The 20,884-nt window shown below is 40.3% G+C and overlaps 1 protein-coding gene and 1 long non-coding RNA gene across 5 annotated transcripts in view; one reads left to right on the top strand and one right to left on the bottom strand.

Moving 5' to 3' along the window:
• Positions 1-691: 691 nt before the first annotated feature.
• LOC123649671 lies at positions 692-9,581 on the bottom strand. The gene is made up of 2 exons (XR_006739097.1): positions 9,501-9,581; positions 692-1,206 (listed from the first exon to the last, which is right to left on the bottom strand). It is a non-coding gene; the product is annotated as an uncharacterized LOC123649671 (long non-coding RNA).
• A 137-nt stretch (positions 9,582-9,718) lies between these two features.
• The window catches only part of EDRF1 (erythroid differentiation regulatory factor 1), a 36,837-nt gene continuing 25,671 nt past the window's right edge, over positions 9,719-20,884 (top strand). For 2 of the 4 annotated variants that reach the window (XM_045567843.1, XM_045567845.1), the window contains exons 1-9: positions 9,918-10,133; positions 11,116-11,324; positions 12,936-13,002; positions 13,653-13,778; positions 15,361-15,485; positions 15,736-15,892; positions 18,779-18,880; positions 19,139-19,260; positions 19,954-20,065. In XM_045567843.1, the coding sequence (XP_045423799.1) occupies positions 10,026-10,133; positions 11,116-11,324; positions 12,936-13,002; positions 13,653-13,778; positions 15,361-15,485; positions 15,736-15,892; positions 18,779-18,880; positions 19,139-19,260; positions 19,954-20,065 (1,128 nt within the window). In that variant the 5' untranslated portion in view covers positions 9,918-10,025. Of the gene's footprint in view, positions 10,134-11,115; positions 11,325-12,935; positions 13,003-13,652; positions 13,779-15,360; positions 15,486-15,735; positions 15,893-18,778; positions 18,881-19,138; positions 19,261-19,953; positions 20,066-20,884 lie in introns of all 4 variants that reach the window. The other 2 variants (XM_045567842.1, XM_045567844.1) reach the window with 2 other exon arrangements.

Genomic DNA, 20,884 nt, shown 5'->3' with positions numbered 1-20,884 from the left:
GTGGACCATGGCCATGGGAACATGGAGGTTCATTTTACTTTTCTCTCGACTTAGGTTTGCATCGGAAATTTGGGGGGGTGAAAAGATTTGAAGAAGAAGACAAAACAAGAGGAGAAGCAACAGCTGATTTGCAGACTCCGAGGAGGGCCCAGGCAGAGGGATGGGGGAAGGGGCCTGGGACAAGGGTCTCCCTCCCTTTGGGCACCACCCCTCCCTGGGGCAGCTGTCCTGCCCCCCAAGCATTTGTACGCACCAGCACTCAGACCTCGGACCCACGCGATGCCACTGCAGGCTCTGCGTCTTGTCCTAGAACATGTCCTAGAACATTCCCACATGGGAAGGGGAGCCCCTCAGAGCTGGGCTCTACTTCAGCTAATCCAGCCAGCAAACTCTCACACATGTCCCTGATAAGGAACACACTGAGATGCTCTGGGACACAAATGCCCTTGGATATTCTTAAATAACACCAAACAGGGCCCCCCACTGAGAAAGGAGCTGCCCACCATGACAGAAACCATCTTGGTGGAGATTTCTCCGCTCTGGAAGCCTTCCTGCAGCAGCGGACGCCAGTGCAGACCATGCTCTGCCCAGAACAGTTGCATCCTAATGACCCCTCAGAGAGTTTCCCCACAGCTGACTCTCCACGGGTCACTGAGATCAGATAAAAAACATTCACTGCAGCCAAGATGCGCAAAGGACTGTATCAATTTCATACTTGGGTTTTTCCAAAACAAATCACAATACCCACACTAATTATGTCTGACCAGTTTTATGGATAAACAAGCCGAGCCCTCCGATAGGAGAGCTCAAGTTTCTTTTTCCATCTTGGGCTGTGTGTCTCTTCCTACCTCCAGACCATTAAAAGAATATTTGTAATGTAGATGAGGCCAGTCCTTTTGCCCAATGTTGACAGACAAGAGGAAGATTCCAGGGAGAAATGCCACAGCAGCAAATGAATATAAATGACGTTTTCCACTTTGTGCTTATAAAATGCCTTTTGTACTGGAATTTTAAAGCTCTCCAGGCAGCAAGGCTTTGACTAGGACTCTCATTCAGGGTAAACAGGAATGGTCGGGGCTTCCCAAGTCATGTGTGATAAGAAAGAACAAAAGTCCAGACACTTTTAAAATGCAATATTCTTGCCTTCTGGGTAGTAAACAAAGTGGGCAGATGGATAATGACATCTGTGGATTCTGGCTCCATTTCCTAGAGAGAAAAAAACATGTAAATAAATATGTAAAAAATTGTCATATGTGGATAACACCCACAGTTCATCCAGCAGTTACCATCCTCCCCAGCGTTCACAGGCAATGGGTTCTATCACTGGGTGCCTTGTGGCTGCATTATACTGAGAAAGCAAAATACATCTCTTCAATGCCTCAGAGGAAGACAGATGTTATAAAAATGCTTAGTAAAAAGGTCCAGTTAGTGGCTTTGACACCTGATGCTTTTGCACTAAGTGATGCTTTCATTTTGTTCTCACCATTGGAAGCTTCCTTATAGATGTTTAATAGCTAAAGGATTCATTAGGGCCTGCAAGGGCCAGGCCCTTAACTGGAAAGGCAGAGGGGACCCACGAGCAGTCTCTGACTGTCAGATTGATTGGAAGGTTTGTTTGAGAATTCTTTCTTTCTCATCCTTAGCTAAAGGTGCACTCGCAGCAAGAATAACGCTTGGGCTCCAACCACCACCATGCCTGAAGAGCGGACGTTAGTGACTTTGAAACTGTTCCTAGGATTCATTTAGGGTATTAATCAGCTTCAGAGGATAAAACTCACAAAGACTCTAAGAACGTTTCTGCGGCAAAGTGATACCTAGGAGAGACAGCCTACCCTTGCAGTCGCTTGCATTCTACGCCGAAAGCCAATGATTAGGGCTTGCAAAAGGATCTGAGTTCCTCAGGTGTCTTGAAAATAAACTCACTCAAATGCAGTGGAAATGGTTTCCAAACAGTTTCAAACACTCTGCTTAAATGTTATTAATCTCCAGAACAAAAATTAAATAATCATCAGTTAATAATTAAATAAGGGCTGGGCATGGTGGCTCACGCCTGTAATCCTAGCACTCTGGGAGGCCGAGGCAGGAGGATCGCTTGAGCTTAGGAGTTTGAGACCAGCTTGAGCAAGACTAAGACCCCATTTCTACAAAAAATAGAAAAATTAGCTGGACCTGGTGGTGCGCACCTGCAGTCCCAGCTACTGGGGAGACCGAGGAGGGAGGTTTGCCTGAGCCCAGGAGTCTGGGGTTGCAGTGAGCTATGAGGGTGCCACTGCATACTACCCAGGGCAACAGAGCAAGACTGTCTCAAAAAATAAAATAAAATGAAAAATTAAATAAGGTATCAGATAGCTATGACCAAGAATATCCTGCTATTACACTGAAAAATTGAATATCAAGGTTTTGTTTGGGGGCAGAAAGCAATTCCCCGAAACGTGGTGCTTGGCACGCTGAGTGCTATGAAAATTGAAAGACCTCAGAAATAAGCCTTGGACCCAGGCTCTCTTTCTGACCTTCCTGGCCTCTCTGTTTCTCTGATCCTCCTTCCAGAAGCCTCTGGAAGGACTTGCTCGCTGGCATTTCCTTATGTAGCTAAGAAAGCTTCTATCCAAAAAAACCACAATTGTCTAAGACTTCCCCTCTAGGAATCTCATCACATAACCAGGAGAGAAAAGACTGACAGTTGTCACCATGCCCAGAAGCACTTCTCGTCTTTTCCATCCAGGGCAGCTCCAAGAGAAAACCTGAGATGCTCCACGTGAATAACAAGACAATCTTTGTTGGTGGTGAAGTTTCACCCCTCACCTTCCCAAGAGCTCAGAGGAACTTTTGTCATTTATTCCTACACACTCCATCTCCCCCTTCCCTATGAAGAGAGGGTGTATAAGCATCTGGACCTCATTGGGTTATTGGGTAATCACTCTCCTACAATTCCCCCATGCTGTGCATGTTGAAATAAATTTTGTATGCCTTTTTTTCCCTATTGATCTGCACCTTGTCAGTTCATTTTCAGCAAAACTTCAGAGGGTGAAGGGGGAAGCTGTCCCTTTTTGCTCCTACCTTTTGTATTGTCTTATACTTTAACATTTTTCTACTCTTGTCAAATTAAAGTGTACAGCAAACCATAGATCATTAACTTGCTAATTGTTCTCGACTTAAAGAGTACTTAGCATTTGGGTTTTGGTGTCTAAAATAGTCTTTACAAAAGCAGTGGCCTATAAGCTTTTTTTTATCATTCACCATTATTAAAAACATTTCTGGCTGGGCAAGGTGGTGTGCGCCTGTACTCCCAGCTATTTGAGAGGCTGAGGTAGGAGGATCACTTGACACCAGGAGTTCGAGGCCAGCATGGGCAACAGAGTAAGACTTCCACCTCTAAAAACAACAAAAATTGTTTTTAATTTCTGAACATGCAACCCCAATATGATGTATACCTATTTATCTATTAATGATATACTAGCACTAACACATTGACATAAAAACATAAAAGTAAAAAAAAATTGACTATAAAAATTATTCATAACATTTTCATTTATCAAATGAAAACCAATTCTGCCATCACTAATATTCTTTAAAAAAGAGCATAGTGATTGAACAAGCTTTTTTAAAAAAGAATCTTGGTTAAAAACTTTGTGGTATAACAGTTTGAAAACTCCTTTCAAGATAAGTTTATTTTAAAACGTGGTTTTAATGGCTGTCGTCACTTAAAACATCTCCAAAGGTAAACAAGTCTACTTGGAAGAATTGCATGGTCTTGGAGCTTACCAAACCAAACTGCTCATTTCAATTGTACCCACAACAAAGGTTTTAACTGAAATTTGGGTAGTTAAATTTCCATCTTCTTTGAAGCCCATTAGTCTTTTTTTTTTTTTTTTTTGAGACAGAATCTCACTCTGTTGCACTGAGTAGAGTGCTGTGGCGTCAGCCTCGCTCACAGCAACCTCCAGCTCCTGGGCTCAAGCAATCCTCCTGGCTCAGCCTCCCAAGTAGCTGGGACTACAGACACACACCACAGTGCCCAGCTGACTTTTCTATTTTTAGTAGAGGTGGGGTCTTGCTCTTGCTCAGGCAGCTCTCGAACTCCTGAGCTCAAGCGATCCTCCAGCCTCCGCCTCCCACAGTGCTAGGATTCCATTAGTATTTTTTTTTTTTTTTCACAAACCAATTAAATGGTGTCAAGGAATAACTCAGAGACAGTTGTTTTACATGCAATTTGTTTACTCCTGCAAGAGGAAGAAAGGTCAATAGACTGTTGTCATGGAACAAAATTGAAAACAGAAGGTACAACAGTTAGGAGAGGGAAAAACCTGCTGGCAGCCTGGGAACAGTGAATCTTGCGGGCATATTTTTGGGGTAAACAAATCAGTTGGCAGTTGACAAAGAGATCAGTCTGGGCATTCTGAGTAGGCCAACTAGTGGTATCAAAGAAAACAGTTAAGTGTGGACAGATTTTTCGAAAACCCTGACCATGCGGCTAAGGAGCACATGAGGCTTGCTGCCTGGACGATCTTCGCTGGCTCTCTGCCCTTGGCACGCCACCTTCAGTAAGCCAGATGGGCACCACTGTCATCCTTAAGACAGTATATCGTTCCTCGATATATTTAAAACTCAAACTGTCCATTTGGAACATTTCTAAAAGAGGTTAGAAATTTCGGTTTCTAGTTAAGTGCACAAATATGAGTTTTCATAAGCAATATACATCATTTTTGGAAACAAAAAAATCATAAAATGTTGGAAAGATTTTCAAACATCTATTTTCAAAAATGCTCCCTCCATAAGATAAGATCCTTTGGAAAACCAAATACTTCTTCACTCATTGTTAAAACATCACTTTTATCTTGAAGGAACAGATTAAGTCTGTTTGTTTTTGCAAAACTTTCTCCTAAGTAGCATCCTAATGACAGCTACTTGTCATCACAGAAAAGATGAGAAAATGTGAAACACTCTTTGTAAGAGAAAATATAGTAACTCATTTTTAAGCTTGACAACTCTTCTGAGTGCCTTGTCACAGATGATCTGTAATCTCCATGTAATACATGAGATTTTCAAGGTCACTCCTTGCTACGGTTTGGATATGCTTGTTTGTCCCTGCCAACACTCATGTTGAAATTTGATCCTCATGCGGTGGTGTTTGGGTTGTGGAGGCTCTGCCTGCATGGGTGGCTTGGTCTCACTCTGGCAGGACTAGATTAGTTCTCTAAGGAGAGGATACGTTCCCACAAGAGTGAGGCGCTATAAGCTAGTACCCCCCTTGGGTTTTGCCTCTTCACACGTGTCCACCTCCCCTTTGATCTTCTCCACCACCTTATAAGGCAGCACAAAAGCCCTCCCTCACCACAGGCCAGGGCTATGGCCTTGAACTTCCCAACCTACAGAACTGTGAGCTACATAAGCCTCTTTTCTTTATAAATTACCCAGTCTCAGGTATTCTCTTACAGCAACAAAAAAAACTAAGACACTCCTTATTTCATTAAAAACTCTGAAAAGATCCTCCTAAAGGCTTCATTTCATGACCAAATTTAATCTTGTGAATGGTGTCTTATAGCCTATCCAAGCCACTATGTGCTTGGGGTAGACTGCATAATGGTCACAGATAACCAGCGTCCCCCCTCAGGTGTGCATTAGTCTTCCCTGCTACATTGATGCTAAGCGTGGCCATGTGACTCATTTGGCCTAAAAGAGGTGAGTGGCAGTGATGTCTGTCACTTCCGATCAGAGCTGTAGGAGCTAGTTTGCAGTTCACCAATCTCTTTTTGTCCGTCTGCTACTCCAACTCGCAGTGCTCCAGACTGAGGCTGCTTCATCAACCTGGGTGCTCGAGGAAGATGACATAGACAAGTACCAGTATGTCCCAAATGTAACATGGAACATACTTACGCTGAATATTTGGAACATTTTCACCCTAAAATTTTTTTCACTGTTTATCTGAAATTCAAGTTTCACTTGGTGTCCTGTATTTTCTCTGGCAACCCTAGTTGTAAAGCCACTGACATTTGGGCATCTTTTGTTTCGTCTGCATAACCCAATCATACTTGACCAGCTGACCATAGCCCGAGGAAGGGCACCTGTGTCAACCTGCAGATGCAGTATTAGTAAAACCTAATTTTGCCCTTACTTTGCAAGTTAAAAAAAAAAAAGTTACCGTCTTCCTGCACCCAGGGGATTGTCTTTGGAGACCACTGTCCTCATGTGTGGTCTATAAGCCAAGGTCATTAGAAACTAGCAATCTCACAAAAAATGTAGACTCCTCAGCACTACCCAGAGATACTGACTTAGAATGTGGAGGTGGTTGGAGGACGTGCACTCTTAAGAAGTTCCTCAGGTGATTATAAAACAAATTAAACCTCCACTGGCTTAAGTCTGCAATTTGACTTTTTAGAAGGCTAACTGAGGAAACCTGGGTACTAGTTCTGGCTTTGCTACTAACTAGCTTTGTGTGATGTTCAACAAGTCCATCCTATTCTCCTTTCTGGACTGCACTGCTTTTATCTAAAGAGGGAAGGGATTGGCTCGGATAATCTGCAATCTTTTTCAGCTCTAAGAGTCCAGGATCAGAAGTCAGAAATTCAGCATCTTTCAAGCAAAGTAAATGAATGAGGCTGGTTAGGTGTAAAACACTAGGTCGTGGAGGGGCCCGTGGCAAACTGAAGAGCACATGTCCTAAATAGTCCCTGAGTTTAGAAGTTTTAGAGGTTGGCATCCTCCACCAGCCAGGCTGTATAGGAACTGCGAGTGCCTCGGCAGCACCCCCAACCACATCTGCCGTACACATAATTGTCTTACTGTAAACATTTTTGAAAGGATTTCTAGCTTTGCTTTGGAAAATTCTGCATGCCACAATAACTAAATTTGTGAATGCCTGGGATTTCTCTGAAATCATCATGCATGCTGGGAGGATTTCTGCAAACTGAGTAAGTCTAATCTACAAATTGTTTTAGAATGGAACAAACTGCATGCCAATACTAACTTTAATAATTAATGACATTGACACTGCAATCTTTTGGAGCTACTTCATTAAACATTTTTAGCTTTGATTCTGCAGATTAAAAAGTAGTTTGGAGCCAACATTGTTTTTATGTCTCAAACATTTTGATGAGCATTTTAAAAGTCTGTCAGCCCCAGTCATGTTCCCTCCATTGCCTAAGGGCTAAACCAGTTCTGTCAGCTGGTGCTGTGCCTGGTGCTGGTGATCAGACAGGACGCCAGCCTTTGAGGAGCTCATAGTCGGTGAGGGCGGCAGAAACAAACAGGTAGTTTTTCTATAATGTGACAAGTGCAGGACAAAGTGATACAAGGATGGGAAAAGAAAGTGATCCCGAGTGGAAGGAGCTGGGAGGTGTCAGGAGGGACTTAATTGAGATGAATCTCAAGGGGTGGGTGGGAATAAACCAGGTGCGGAAGGGAAGGTATTCCAGGCAAAGGAAAAGCACCAGCAATGCGGCGCTATGCAATGAGGAGCATGTTGCTCATTCATTCATTCAACAAGCATTTCTTAGTAGCCAGAGCATCAGGCACTGGGGAGGCAGATAAACGTGTCCAAGCACTGACTAGTTACAAGAACCAGGATAGCTGTACTGACAGGGAAGAGCAGGCCATGCAGGATGGAGTACATCCTGAGCAGGGGTTGGGGGCCAGGGACGGAGATGGAAGGAACAGGCAGACACAGTACAATATAAAAATGAACATAAATTTTAAATTCTGGAAGTAATGATCCATGTTTTCCCATAATATATTTCAATCACATTAGAAACAATACTTAAATAACTTAAACAAAAAACCCCAGAGCACGTAAAAATGTTTGAATAGGGAAAAAGAAAAAAATTAATAAGCCCTTAGAGCTAGAGGAATATATAAACTTTATGAAATCCAGATGTGCCCAGTTTCTCCGGCATTCAGAGATCACCCTCCTTTACAAACTCAATTACAGCACTCTAGGGCTGGCCCTGTGTGTGGCTGCTGGAGACCCAGCTCCCACTCAGACTTCCCTCCACAAGTAGTCCCCAGCGTCCTCTGGTCCCCGCCCTGACATCCTCAGCTGCACAGCCTCTGTCAGCTGCTGACCTGTGCTAAGTTCCTGGTTCTGTTTCATTCTTCTCTGCCTTTTTACAGGCTGTTTCCAGCACACTTTCCCACTCAGCGTCAACAGCGTCCAGGCACTTACCTCTCAAGAGGCACACAAAATATTTGAGTCTCGAGAAAAGAATGACTGCTACTGCATGAAATCCCCTCTTACAAAGATAGAATTATACAATAAAACAACAGAGTGTAAAGATTATCAGAAGCTAAATTATATATGTATAAAAGCTTAATAAAATTATTATAAAATAATAGGCAATCCGAAAGAAAAAACAGGAAGATGAAGAACAATTTAAGGAATAAATTTTAAATCACTTCATCTTACCTCTCAGAGATCTGTTTTTGTGGACATAGACAAAGAAATATACACGTTTTTAAAATTAGGATAGTGCACATTGGCTTTTTAAAAATTTATCATTTAACAATATATGATGTACAATTTAAATGTTCTTGAATATTCTTGAAAAACGAGGTAACGGTTGCACAGGGTTTCTTTATTATGTACCAAAAAGAGACTTAACCATCCTCCTAGTGTTAGATGTGTTCAGCTTTTTACTATAACAATGCATAAGCTGCAAAAAACAAAAAAAGAATTAGATTGCAAAATACAAAAGTGATAACAAATCAAAATCAATACGTTTTAGTAAATGTCTGCAAAATATGTCAAATTCATTGCTAAATTTAATCCATAAAAATGTTTTGTTAAATTGGAAAACAATTTGTAAATTGAGCTTGCTCAGAATCGCATCATTCCTGAATATGGACACAGCAGTGAGTTATCAGAGCCAGGTGTACATTACAAAGTGAGATAGCCAAACCACTGCAAAGGCAAAACTGATTTTTTAAAAAACTTTCCCTATCTTACTGCAAAACAAAAACCTTTACCACACAAAAAATATATTTTGTGAAGGATGTGGCTGCGTTTAACTGATCCACATCATACCGGGTGCGGAGTCTGAAAGTAAGAGAGCCTAGCCCTTCGAAGGTTTAAAACGGCCCTGCCTATTTCTCGACCTCCTTGCTACTCAGAGCAGTGGCATCACCTCCCTGGAGCTTGCGAGACATGCGGAACCTCAGGCTCATCCCAGACGTACAGAATCAGAACCCGCAAGTTAACAAGCCCCCTCGGGGTTTTCTGGGCACGCTGATGTGTGATAAGCCCCAGACCCCGTGGAATGCGGGGGCCAGATCCCCAGGGCCTGGCGAACAGCGTGCCCTCCGCAGGTGCTCCAGGAACACCTAAGCAGGCGCTGCCCGCTCGGGGTCCATCACCCACACGCGGGGGCCTCCTCTGCGCAGCTCAGCGCCCGCTCCCCGCGCAGGCCCGGCGCCCCCGCCCCAGGACCGGGGGCCACGCAGGCACTGTGATGCAGCAGGGAGCGGGCGCCGAGTCAGAGACGCCGGGCTCCAGCCGCGCCGCCCCTCACCTGGGCACGCCTTCCCCCTCGGGCCGCAGACTGCCCGTTTGTAAACCAGGGGGCAGCGAAGGCTGGGAAAGAGGAGCGCCAGCACTTCATGAACTCGTGTGACCGCAGCATCTCCCCGCCCACGCAGAGAGGAGCCCCCGCCCCCCGCACTTTCACTCCCCGCCCCAAGCCCAAGTCCCAAGAACTATTTGCCAACAAAGACCAGCGGTGTGCAGGGGGCGGAGCCTGGGACTCAGAAACCGCGAGAAGTGGTCTCCCGAAGAAACCCTGACAGACGCAGGCGCACTGCAGCTCCCGCCCCCGCCGCGAAGGTGGCTCCCGCAGCGGGAGGCGGGGCTGGGCCTCTGAGACAAGACTCGCGAGATTTAATCGCGCGTCACCGCAACCTCTTCCTGTCAGAGGCCGGAAGTGCTGTCTGCCGAGTGCGTTTGGCGCTTGCTCGGCTGTGCTGCGGCGCCGCTGGGCCTGGGTTCCTGACGCGGCTCTTCGGGTCCGGCTTCGTCTCTGCTGCTCTGGCCCGAAGTGATGGGGGACTTCAAGGAGGCCGGAGCCGAGGCTCCGCCGGCCGTGGCCGCTGCTCGGGGAGGGCTCAGCCTCCTGTCCCAGGGAGAGTCCGAGGAATCTTCTGCACAGGTGAGCTCTCCGCGGGGCGGGACCTGCCAGGGCTCCGGGAGCTGCGGGCCCTTTCCGCCGAGGAGGAATGTCACGATTCCCGGCGGGTTCTGGCGCCTTCTCTGCGCCTCCCTGACACCCCCAAAACAGGGAGTGAAAGTCCCTTTGCTTGTCGCCAGGTATTCAGGTATTTACTTGCACGTCATTCGTATCAAAAGCAGTCCGGGTAACCGACAGGTGAGTTAGATACGATCTCTGCTCTCAAGGAGGGTACATGTAAATATGTGGTTCCAGAACGTGGCACAGCTGTGCAAATCTAGAGGGAAGAGAGAGGGTGTCAGGGAGGGACTCACCGAGAATGGGACTGAACTAATTTTTGAAAGGTGCAAAGTGTTGCCAGGCCAAAAAGGGACTTCGCGAGAGATTAGAATATTGAACCCAGACACTGAACTTGCCTTGGGGATGTGCAAGTGCAGGTTGTGAGGAATCCCCCAGTGCCTTGCGATGAAGTTAGAGGTACAGAGTATTTGTGTAATGAACTGATGAATCAATTATTAAACATTTGCTTGAAAACAAGTACCAGATATCTTACCAGGCTCCTTTGTAAATGATGCATGTTGTTGAAATTAAAATACTCAAACATAACAGGGGTTTTATTAAATTTTGTATTTAGTTAACATGATACTGTTGAGTCTCCTTGGTTTCTGCTTCTCCACTTTATTCATACAAGTTGAATAAATTTTAAAAGGCAGAGTGATTAGCCTGTTTCCTAACTGATGATAACCATCATGCTCCTTGACTCATCTTTTTTCTTTGGAGTTATGTGAAAAAGAGCTAAGCAAATGTGACAATTTATGCTCGAATTTATTAAGTGCTGTTATTAACATGTAGCATATGTTCCTTGTGAAGCCTGGTGTGGTGGGTTCTTGTTTGCTTTTTGTAAAGGTGAGATTTTCATTCTAGTAGTCGTGTTCATTACTGTTTCATTCAATACATTAATTAGGGGTCAGCTTTATTTCTCGGGGGCAACGAAGTGAAGAGCCGAGCTGTGGTGAAATACTCTTCTGCCCCTCCTCGAACAGCATTTGCACGCCTCGAAGAGAAGACAGACTTGAAACTCCCACCTGCCAACTGGTTACGAGAGAGTGCCAAATTAGGGCCAGCAGGAACTACCATTCTTGGCAACAGTAAGAAAAGCAAGCCATTTTCAAGGTGAATATTAATTGGTGGCATTTTCACCTGCTCCTGTATCCTGATTTAAACCTCCTAATACTTGGTTTTCAGTTAAATTGATAATGCACATTAACTTACTGAGCTTTCTCTTTCAAAAAAGATTACATTTTACTTTGAAAGTTCTTTTTTCCTCTGATAATAATGTTGCAATATGAAGGTATCAATTGCATTTGCTTTTTTCAAGTCTACATCATGTTATTAACGAAGATGACTTTAACTGCCAAAGTTAAATCACCCATTTTATTTTAGCAAATTTGCATAGCTTTTGAATATATGAATATAAAGAATCAGGGTGGCACATGAGGAGGAAAACCCTTAACACTGCCTGATCTGTCCTGTGGAGTTTTTCATTAAATAATGGTGGATTGTCTGGTCTGAAAAAGCCCAAAGTAAAAACCCAGCATGTTGTGTGGCCTACACCCTTGACACTGGAAATTCTGCTGGTAGTATTTAAAGTTGAGAGAGTAGCCTGGGATCTTACAGAAGAAAACGTACTAACATCCATGTTCTTGTATGCCATTTAATGTGTGTGTTTCTCTTTATTTTCTCTCTGTGATTCAACCTAAAATATTTCCATGTAACTTATAGCAAGAGGCACAAACACATTAATACTTTATGAGCTAGTAGTTTGAAAATTATCCTAATGCCTCAGAAGGCAAAAGTTACATTTGCAAAATGTTGTTGATAGCATTATTTGTACTAGCAAAAAGTTGGAAATAACCCAAATATCTTTTTTTAGAATGATAGCTTAATAAATTATGATATGTTAACACAATTAAATGTTATGAGGTGATTGAAATTATACTTCTATGCAAACACTATTCTAAGTATTTCACGTTTATCTCATTTAATTCTCACAACCACCATTTGAGATAGGCCCCGTTAACTATTTTGCACATGAGAAAAGCTGAGAAAGGTTAAATAACTTGTCTAGTGCCCATGGTAAATCATGAGATTATGCTTTGAAGTTAGCAGTCCTAGGTGAGTATCCTGAGTCTCTGCTACTTACTAACTGGAAAATGGTGATATCAGCTACCTAGCATGAGTTGGATGCTCAATTAACTTTTATTATTTCCTTTTCCCTTGTGGCAGAATTGGTATCAGGTGCATTTTTTTATATCTATTTTTTAAAAGAGAAATATTATATATCAATGTATATTATATGTACAATCTCAGAAATAAAATCCTGGTAAATGTTTCTCTTTCTCTTTTTTTTATCTCACTACCTAAAAAGGATAAAATCTTGTAGTGGTTTTCTCTTGGAGATTTTTTTGGGTTTTGTGATTACAAAAATAAAAACAATTGTTAAATGTTTTTATTCTAAGTGTTTCCTACTAATTTCTTCTAAAGATTATTACCATGTTTATTAACTCTAAGATGCCATTGATTTTAAGACATACCATTATTTTATGTTCCACTAAGTAGGAAAAACTAGCCAACTATAATGGTGATATGCATCCTGATTTCAGAGATGTTAAAATGTGAAAAATATGTCCTAGAAGTGATGAAATGCAGTATTCTGTTGTTAACCTCTATTTGCATGATTCTTAGCATGACCTTGTAACTTGTGGCCTTTTTTTCCTTTGGTAGCTTTGGCATGGCATATGACTTTATTGATTCGGTGGGAAATGATGTGGATGTTGTTTCTGACTCTGAAGTAAGTGTTACTTACTGCTTAATGTAATTTTGGGAATGTTTTGTGCTAGAGTATCATTTTCTGTTTTGCAATCTTGATAAATTAGTGGTGAAATAAAATAAAGCTATCAGATTATTGAATATCTTCCTTGTTTATTAAAGTATCACTCTTTACCATATCTCGTTTCTTCAAAGAGGAGGGAACAACTCTCAAAACACTGGCAGTGGTAATAATATTAATACTGATGGTTGTGTTCTAATAATAGTTATTGAAACTGATTATAATGTTTGGGATTATTCTGTATATGGTACCAGTTGAGAATTACTAATGATATTTCTAGTAAAGTCTGTTGATCCTTAATTGGTGGTTTTTATCTGATATACTAAAAGCCTAGGTCAGTGCAACAGTGTGACCTATACACACTTTAAGAAATTCTATCATGTAAATATAAATGTTTGACTGTCATTCACATTAGCATAGTATGACTCATAAAGTCTAGGTAATTCTGGTTTTAAAGCTCTGTCTTCCATATGTTTGCATGTAGCCCTTTGTGTAAAGTACAGTTTGTATAACCTTAAGGAAATGTTTTACAAATAAAGTTAAAATTTGAAAGATTCTAAATCATACTAAAAAGGTCTTTCTAAACTATTTTTTCTCTTAATTTTTTTAAGAACATAAAAAAGCTCCTGAAGATTCCCTACAGCAAGTCCCACGTGAGCATGGCAGTGCACCGCATAGGAAGGACTCTCCTATTAGACGAGCTGGATATTCAAGAACTCTTTATGAGATCATCTCAGGTAATACTTTGTGTGAAAAACATCCAGAAAAGCATTATTCTAACAACTTGAGAGCATTAGAAATATGATTTTGTTTCAGAGAAAGGCCAAAGTGGAAATATAGTTGAGTACTTCAACAATCAAGAAATGAAAAGTTTCACTGAAGATAGAAAAGCTTTAAAGAAAAGATAGAAGAGAGAATGAGGAAGAAAATTATTTTATTGATGCCAACAGCCAGGATTCTTTCTTACAAAGAAAAGGATGAAGCTAGTAAAGAGACTTGCTAAAAATTTGTGAAATTTAAGAGACTAGTTTAAGTTTTTGAAAAATCCTTTATTAAAAAGATTCTTATAAAACATGGCTACCAGGAAAAGTGAAAAACATGAAAAGCCATTCCTATGAATGAATCCACTCATGCACATAACCATCATCGATGGACCACATATATGACAGGGGTCCTGTAAGATTATAATACTGTTTTTTTAATTGTACCTTTTCTATGTTTAGATATGTTTAAATACACAAATACCATTGTGTTACAAGTGCTTGCAATATTCAGTAAAGTAATACGCTGTACAGGTTTATAGCCTAGGAGCAATAGGCTATACCATATAGGCTAGGTGTGTAGTAGACCAGTGGTCCATGACCTTTTTGGCAGTAGGTACTGGTTTCATGGAAGGCAGTTTTCCCACAGACTGGGGGTGGAATAGAGCTCAGGTGGTGATGTGCAGCCCATTTCCTAACAGGCCATGGACCAGTACTGGGCTGAGGCTCGGGTTGGGCACCATAGTAGTAGTAGCTATATACCATCTAGGTTTGCGTGAGTACACTTTATGACATTCATACAGTGACCCAATCACCTAATGATGCATTTCTCAGAACATACCCCTGTTGTTAAGAATGCATGACTGTAGTTATTAGAATTAATTTATTCTCCCAAAGCCGAGCTTCTCAAACTGTATGTTGGTATATGACTTTTTTTCCCCTGTGTTGAGGATGTATACTTTTGTAAAATAGAGTAACAATGTTGTGGTTTCTCAAGCTCTCTCTCCATTTCTTTACTTACTTTTTCATGGACTAGTAATAAATAGTTCATGGGTTTGCTAGTTCTTAAGTTAAAGAATATTCCTGCAGTACTTTGATAAAGGAAAATAAGTTACAGTGATGTAAATTGACATTGAAAATAAAGACCATCGCTTCTCGGCTTTTGGCTAAAATCAAGTGTAAAATAATGACCACAGTTCAGTTCAGTGTACGACAGTGAATAAATCACAGGCCTTGCTCCTTAGCAGTACACAGTTTTGGGGTTATAAATGCATGCAAAGATAATTTCAATACAGTATTGAAAAATGGGGCTTCCTCCCGGCACTAAAAATGTTACAGAGAAGGTTCATTTCTCCTGGCCTGGCTTAGGGAGAGGAAGAAGACTGGGGTTTCCTAAAAGAGGTGGTGTGAATTGAGTCCAGGAAGATAAATGTTTTATGAGTATGTGTTTATGAAACAGTATGCAAAAAATAGAGTATTTTCTGTAAAAGAGTAATAGTTAACATTGTTTTAACTACATGTGTGTTCTATTTATTTGATAATTTGTTATGTTATTCAGACTGGTGATTGGACATGGTTGAAAGAGTTTTATCAAAGACTAATTGATCAGAAGTGGCAGAGGAAGAAAAAGAGCAAAGAGCACTGGTATCAGAAGGCTATTCTTTCCAAGTTTTTATATTACAGGTACTTGGCTACTTATTTATTTTTATCTTAGGACAAATGAAATTCTAATCTAAGATTTAATTTGAAGCTAGTAAAAGTAATAAGTTTTGCTACTGTGGTATTGTTAACATTTCCTCATACTGATAAAATTTTCTTATGTTCCTTTTTTACAAGATGTATGTTACAGATCTAGTTTTTATAAATAGGTAGACAGTTACCTAAAGTTTGACTTTAATGATAATGTAATTCCTCCCCTCCCCGATTTGGCCAGTATCAATGGTGATGGAGCCGCCCAGCCCGTCCCGTCTGCTGCGGAACAGCAGGAACCGTCCAGTTCAGATCAGACGAGTGGATCGGAAGGGGCTTCGTGGCCTGCCCCCTTTGAAATGCCTTCTTCGGTGTCTGAAGATCCCAGTGCTTCCAGTCAGGTTAGTCAGTACTCAAATGCTGATTTGGTAAACTCATTTAGGAAGACAAAACCAATTATCTTGTTTAAAAAATAGATAGGAATAAGAAATACACTATCAATTTATGTCTCACAATTGGGAACCTTTTAGCTTTTACAATGGAATTTACAAGAGCTGTTGTGAATGGCTAGATCATATTTTTTTATTAAATAATTCAAAATATTTTGAAATAGCTTACCGATACGTTTATCAATACTATCTCTTTTAAGTTATAAGAATACTGTATAATATAATGATATAGTATATATTTTTAAATTTAGATAGGTAGTAAGTACCTATCAAATATTGAGACTCATAGGCCTGTTCATAATTTAAGTACTGACCTTTTTACATTAACTTTCAGTCAGATTATTAGGCCTAAAATATCCCTTAAGATGAAGTTCCTGAGACTTACTCCACATTCATGTTATGAAACTTTTAGAAAGGAAAGGAGAGTAAACTGTGTTGTCTGTTTTGTCTCTTATATTTTCTCTTATTGCTTCTTTATTTGTGTGCCTCTTGTGTCTGTCAACGAATAAAATAAAGCCATAGATGTAAATTGTGGCGTGTCTGTTTTCAGGAAAATATATTGATAAACCTGAGAAAGATAAAAATAAGATCTGTAACTTGATAAATTACTTTTTCTTCTTACTATGTGTTTCTACATACTGAACACTATTGGCCAGATTGTTTCAATCTTCATGAATTATAGGGGTACAGGAAATAAATACATTTCACTTGACTTTTGTTTTTAGTAGGTTTTAAAATAGAGAAACCTTCCCATAAAACTACATAATGAATTTAAATTTTTTCCAAAAGTGAGAAAACTGTGAGGAAAAGGAAGGAGGTAATTAACGTGCAAATCACATAGTGGTAACCACCAAGAAGGTGGGGATGCTCTGAGATTGAGAAGGGGCATGGTGGACACTGGGTGCGAGCCACGGCCCATGTCGTGACTAGAGTAATGGTTATGTGGGTAATTGGCTTTGTAATTAGTCATTTTACTATATTACTTGTTTTATGCACTTCCCTGTGCGATTATATTTCACTAAAGAATTTTTTAAAATTCGTTTAGTATTCCCTGTTTTCAAAACCTATGCCTTATAAAAAGACCACATAGTAGAATTACTACCCTCTTACTACACAGCTTATGCTTCTCCCAGCATTATTATCCTGTCCTCACCTTGTTGAGGAGTTACTTTGAAAAATCTTGGAGACTTCTAAGAATGAATTTTTAGGCTTGCATGTGGAGGAAGCAAACTGGCATTTATTTAATGTTGTTTAAGCTACTTTGTTATGTATGTGTGTATAAATTTTGTTTTATCCTTGGAACTGCATATGTAGTAAGTGTTGATGGTGTCATTTTACAAGTAAGCAAACTAAAGCTCATAAAAACAAATGTTTAGCCCTAATCAAACAGCTGGTAAAATCCAAGCTGGGATTTAAACCCAGATCTTTCTGTCTTCAGAGACCTGTTCTTACAGCAGTTACTCGACTGCATCCATGTACTCCACACATAGTTAGGAGGGCTTTGCAAGCAGTCAGATCATCTTAGCAATGGCACACCCCTAAACAGTCTAGCCTGTGATGAAAGTCTTGTACAGAGTATTTTTCTTACAACATATTATACTGCCTAAATTTTAACATTTAGCGATTTATGTTTGCAAGCTATCACCTCATGAATTCTTGTCTCCAAAACTAAAACTGCTAGTTTGAAGCCTTTATTAAGCAATAATAGAGGTTAAATAGGTGTCTATGGTATGGCCTTGGTGCCAAACCTTTATTGAGCACATTGTAACCTAGAGCCCATACTCCTGCTAAAGCAACTACCTGACAAATTATATTTTGGGAATCATTCATAAGTTGATAACTTGTGTATGTAAACAAATAATAAAATAGAGTTTAACGTTCTCTTAGGACTCTGGTAGGAGAAGACAAACACAGTATAAGTGCTAGAGTTCTCCTGTGTGCTTGCAGTCATGCACGCTTCCCAGGCAGGTGCTGAGCCTGTCGGCATACACACAGATGAGAAGTTAGACAGAATTTCATGGGGTAGGCAACACATACACATGTCCATCTTGGGGTCTGTTGGGGCATTGACATTAAAAGTTTAAAGCAGTATTTCTTAATAGCAGCACTACTACCCAAAGGGTTGGAAAATTGAGTGGTAGACTGAGTTTGTCCAATGCAAAGGGCCCACTTCCTAAGTGTTTTCCAAAATGTATTCCACTGAATATCTTCAGAACAAAAAGTGTTCTGAGATTAAATAAATTTGGGAAATATTGGATTGTACAGATGTGAAGTAGATTTTTCTACTGCAGGACCACTTAGAAGTTTTTGTCTTTAATGGCAATAAACATTACTCTTTGAAAGCAAGTTGGTAAACAGCATTTTTCAAACCTGACTTCGGAAAATTTTCACTGAATATGCTAGCGTTCTATGAAACACACATTGGGAAATACTAAACTGGAGACTGTTAAAATGATGAGCATCTCAAACTATGGCTGAGGTTTCTTAGGAGTTTTTAAATTCAGTTAGAGATGGGGTAGGCTGAAAGAGCAATGATAACCACATTTACCAAAAAAAAAAAAAAAAAAAACAGAAAGAAAGAAAAATGAAAAGCTTGGAAAACTTAGAATAATTTTTGTCGCATTTAAGATCTAAGTGTGATTAGCTTGTTAGTAGCTCTGATAATTAAGAGCTGAAGCAAGCCACCCAGTGACGAGTATTAATGATTTGCATTAGCTTAATTCACAAAGGTAGATTTGAGGTGTGTGCTTTGAATATTTGGGTGATACTCTTTAAAAGTAGGTCAGTTTTAAGTAATGTTGGCAGCAGAATCATTCCTTATCCTTGCACTTTTCACAGGGAAGTGAGCCTCTTGAACCCTCATACATAGTGGGGCATGTGGCCTCAGCACCCAAAGAACAAAACCTGACTACTTTATTCAATGACGGGGAGAACAGTCAGGTACGCTTTCCATGGTGTCCCAGTTGAGACACCTAATCCCCAGTCTGCTTCGTCATTTAAAAATTACTCTAGTTGGAATTGATAGGTAAAAAAATCCACTTGATCCTAAAAATGCTTTCTAAACATCTCTATGATCTTATAGCTCTGGGACTTTACTTTGTCTCCTTTGTCTTTTACTTTTTCTAGTCTTTCTGTGGATCGTAGGGGGGGATATTATGGATTTCCTGTTTATTATAATCGTCCTGTTTTAAATCAAAGGGTCTTAAAAATGATTTTGTTCGGAACATTCTATGGACGTTTGAAGATATCCATATGTTGGTTGGTTCCAACATGCCTATATTTGGAGGAGGCAGATACCCAGCAGTCAGCTTACGTCTCAGGTAAACCAACGTTGTACCCCTCCTTAAGCTATGGTATTTAAATTCTTCCTTTAGAATCAGTTTTCCATCTGCTTTCCCTTATCTATTTGAGCATCCTCTTCTTTTTTTAGGTTTTTTCACCTACCTCCCTTCCCCTGCCAATTGAAATGGTCACAATAAGGAAGGAGCTACTTTCAGCATGTGCTGAAAGTCCTGTAGCTAAGTCTTCATTATAGGCCTGATTGAATGGAGCCAGAGGTCTGTTGCACTGGCCTAGTCTTATGTCCGAATCTACAATTTGTAGTTCATTTAGTTAGTTAAGGAGGTGATTTGCCAGCTTTCTATTAACTAACTGTGAGCATTTTTCTTAATGCCGCACATGTATTTGAACACATTATTCTCACTTAAGCATCATCACGGTCACTCTTTCTTCAGGTCATATGAGGAGCATGCAGGGGGCTTATGGTCGTCTCCTTTCACATTTTCTTCTTACTGAAAACTTACACCAGTTAGAAGTACAGAGCTTTTGGAAAGATGTTAAATATAACACAACCCCTGAGCTACATGTATATATCTCATCAGAAAAAAAAAGCATATATGGCATTTTTTATCTAGGAAGAATAGCTTAAAATATTTAAATGAGGAAATGAGTCTTAGTTGATTTGTTACGGAACATCTTAAACTAAATTTAACACTAGAAATGTAAATTTTTAGGGACAACAACAAACCAATTAATGTGCTAACTGGAATTGACTATTGGTTGGACAACTTGATATGCAATGTACCAGAGCTTGTGATGTGTTTTCATGTAAACGGAATTGTACAGGTAAGATACAGTGTGACTTTTCTAATCTCTCAAATGCAAAATGGTACAGAGAGTACCTCACCAAAGTTTTTAAGGCCCTTAAATACTAGTGTGTATTTTGGGCAGGGAAGATAGCTGTGAATAAACTGAATTTTGAGTGTTTTCACATTTAAGTTGGGGATATCAGAATTCTAGATATTTTAGGAGTATAATTTTATAGGTAATTTATGGGAAGGTCAGAAATATACTAAAACCTACATTTGTAGCCATAGAACTCTAATTATAATGCCAAGCACCCATAGTAATTAACTGAAAGTGTCTATACAGTGGAAGTGTTTTTTCATTATACAAATATCTTCTCAGTATATGCAAAGTTTTAAGGAAAGGCCACAGTAAAAATTGCATAAGGTAGTCAGCTTATTTAGAAAATTCTTATTGAGCATATTCTGTGTAGGAGGCACTTTGTCCCCACTGTAAATGTTGGGGGAAAGCGATAAGTTTGGTCACTACTCAGAAAGATGTAATCTAATGGGAAAAGGCGACGTGCAGAGGGGACAGGAGGAGACAGTAGATAAGTATCAGAAGTGCAGGACACACGCAGAAGTCTGGATCATCAGAAGGGGAGGTCACTTCTCTTTTGGTCTAGAAGAAAGACTTCATGGAAGAAGTGGCATTTTAAGTGGGTCTTAAATGATAGCATCTCAAAATATAAGAACTGGATTTTAAACGACTAGTATAAGTAAACAAAGAGATTGATAATAAATCTAGCTAGGGAGCACATGATTTTATGTAGGAGAATGGTTGGAAATAAGGTTGGAAAATCTTGAATGCTGAGTTGTG

Source organism: Lemur catta, chromosome 14, assembly GCF_020740605.2.
Source record: "Lemur catta isolate mLemCat1 chromosome 14, mLemCat1.pri, whole genome shotgun sequence".
Lineage (NCBI taxonomy): Eukaryota > Metazoa > Chordata > Mammalia > Primates > Lemuridae > Lemur > Lemur catta.
The sequence above is the reverse complement of the archived record's forward strand: the minus strand, read 5'-3'. Positions and strand labels throughout refer to the sequence as shown.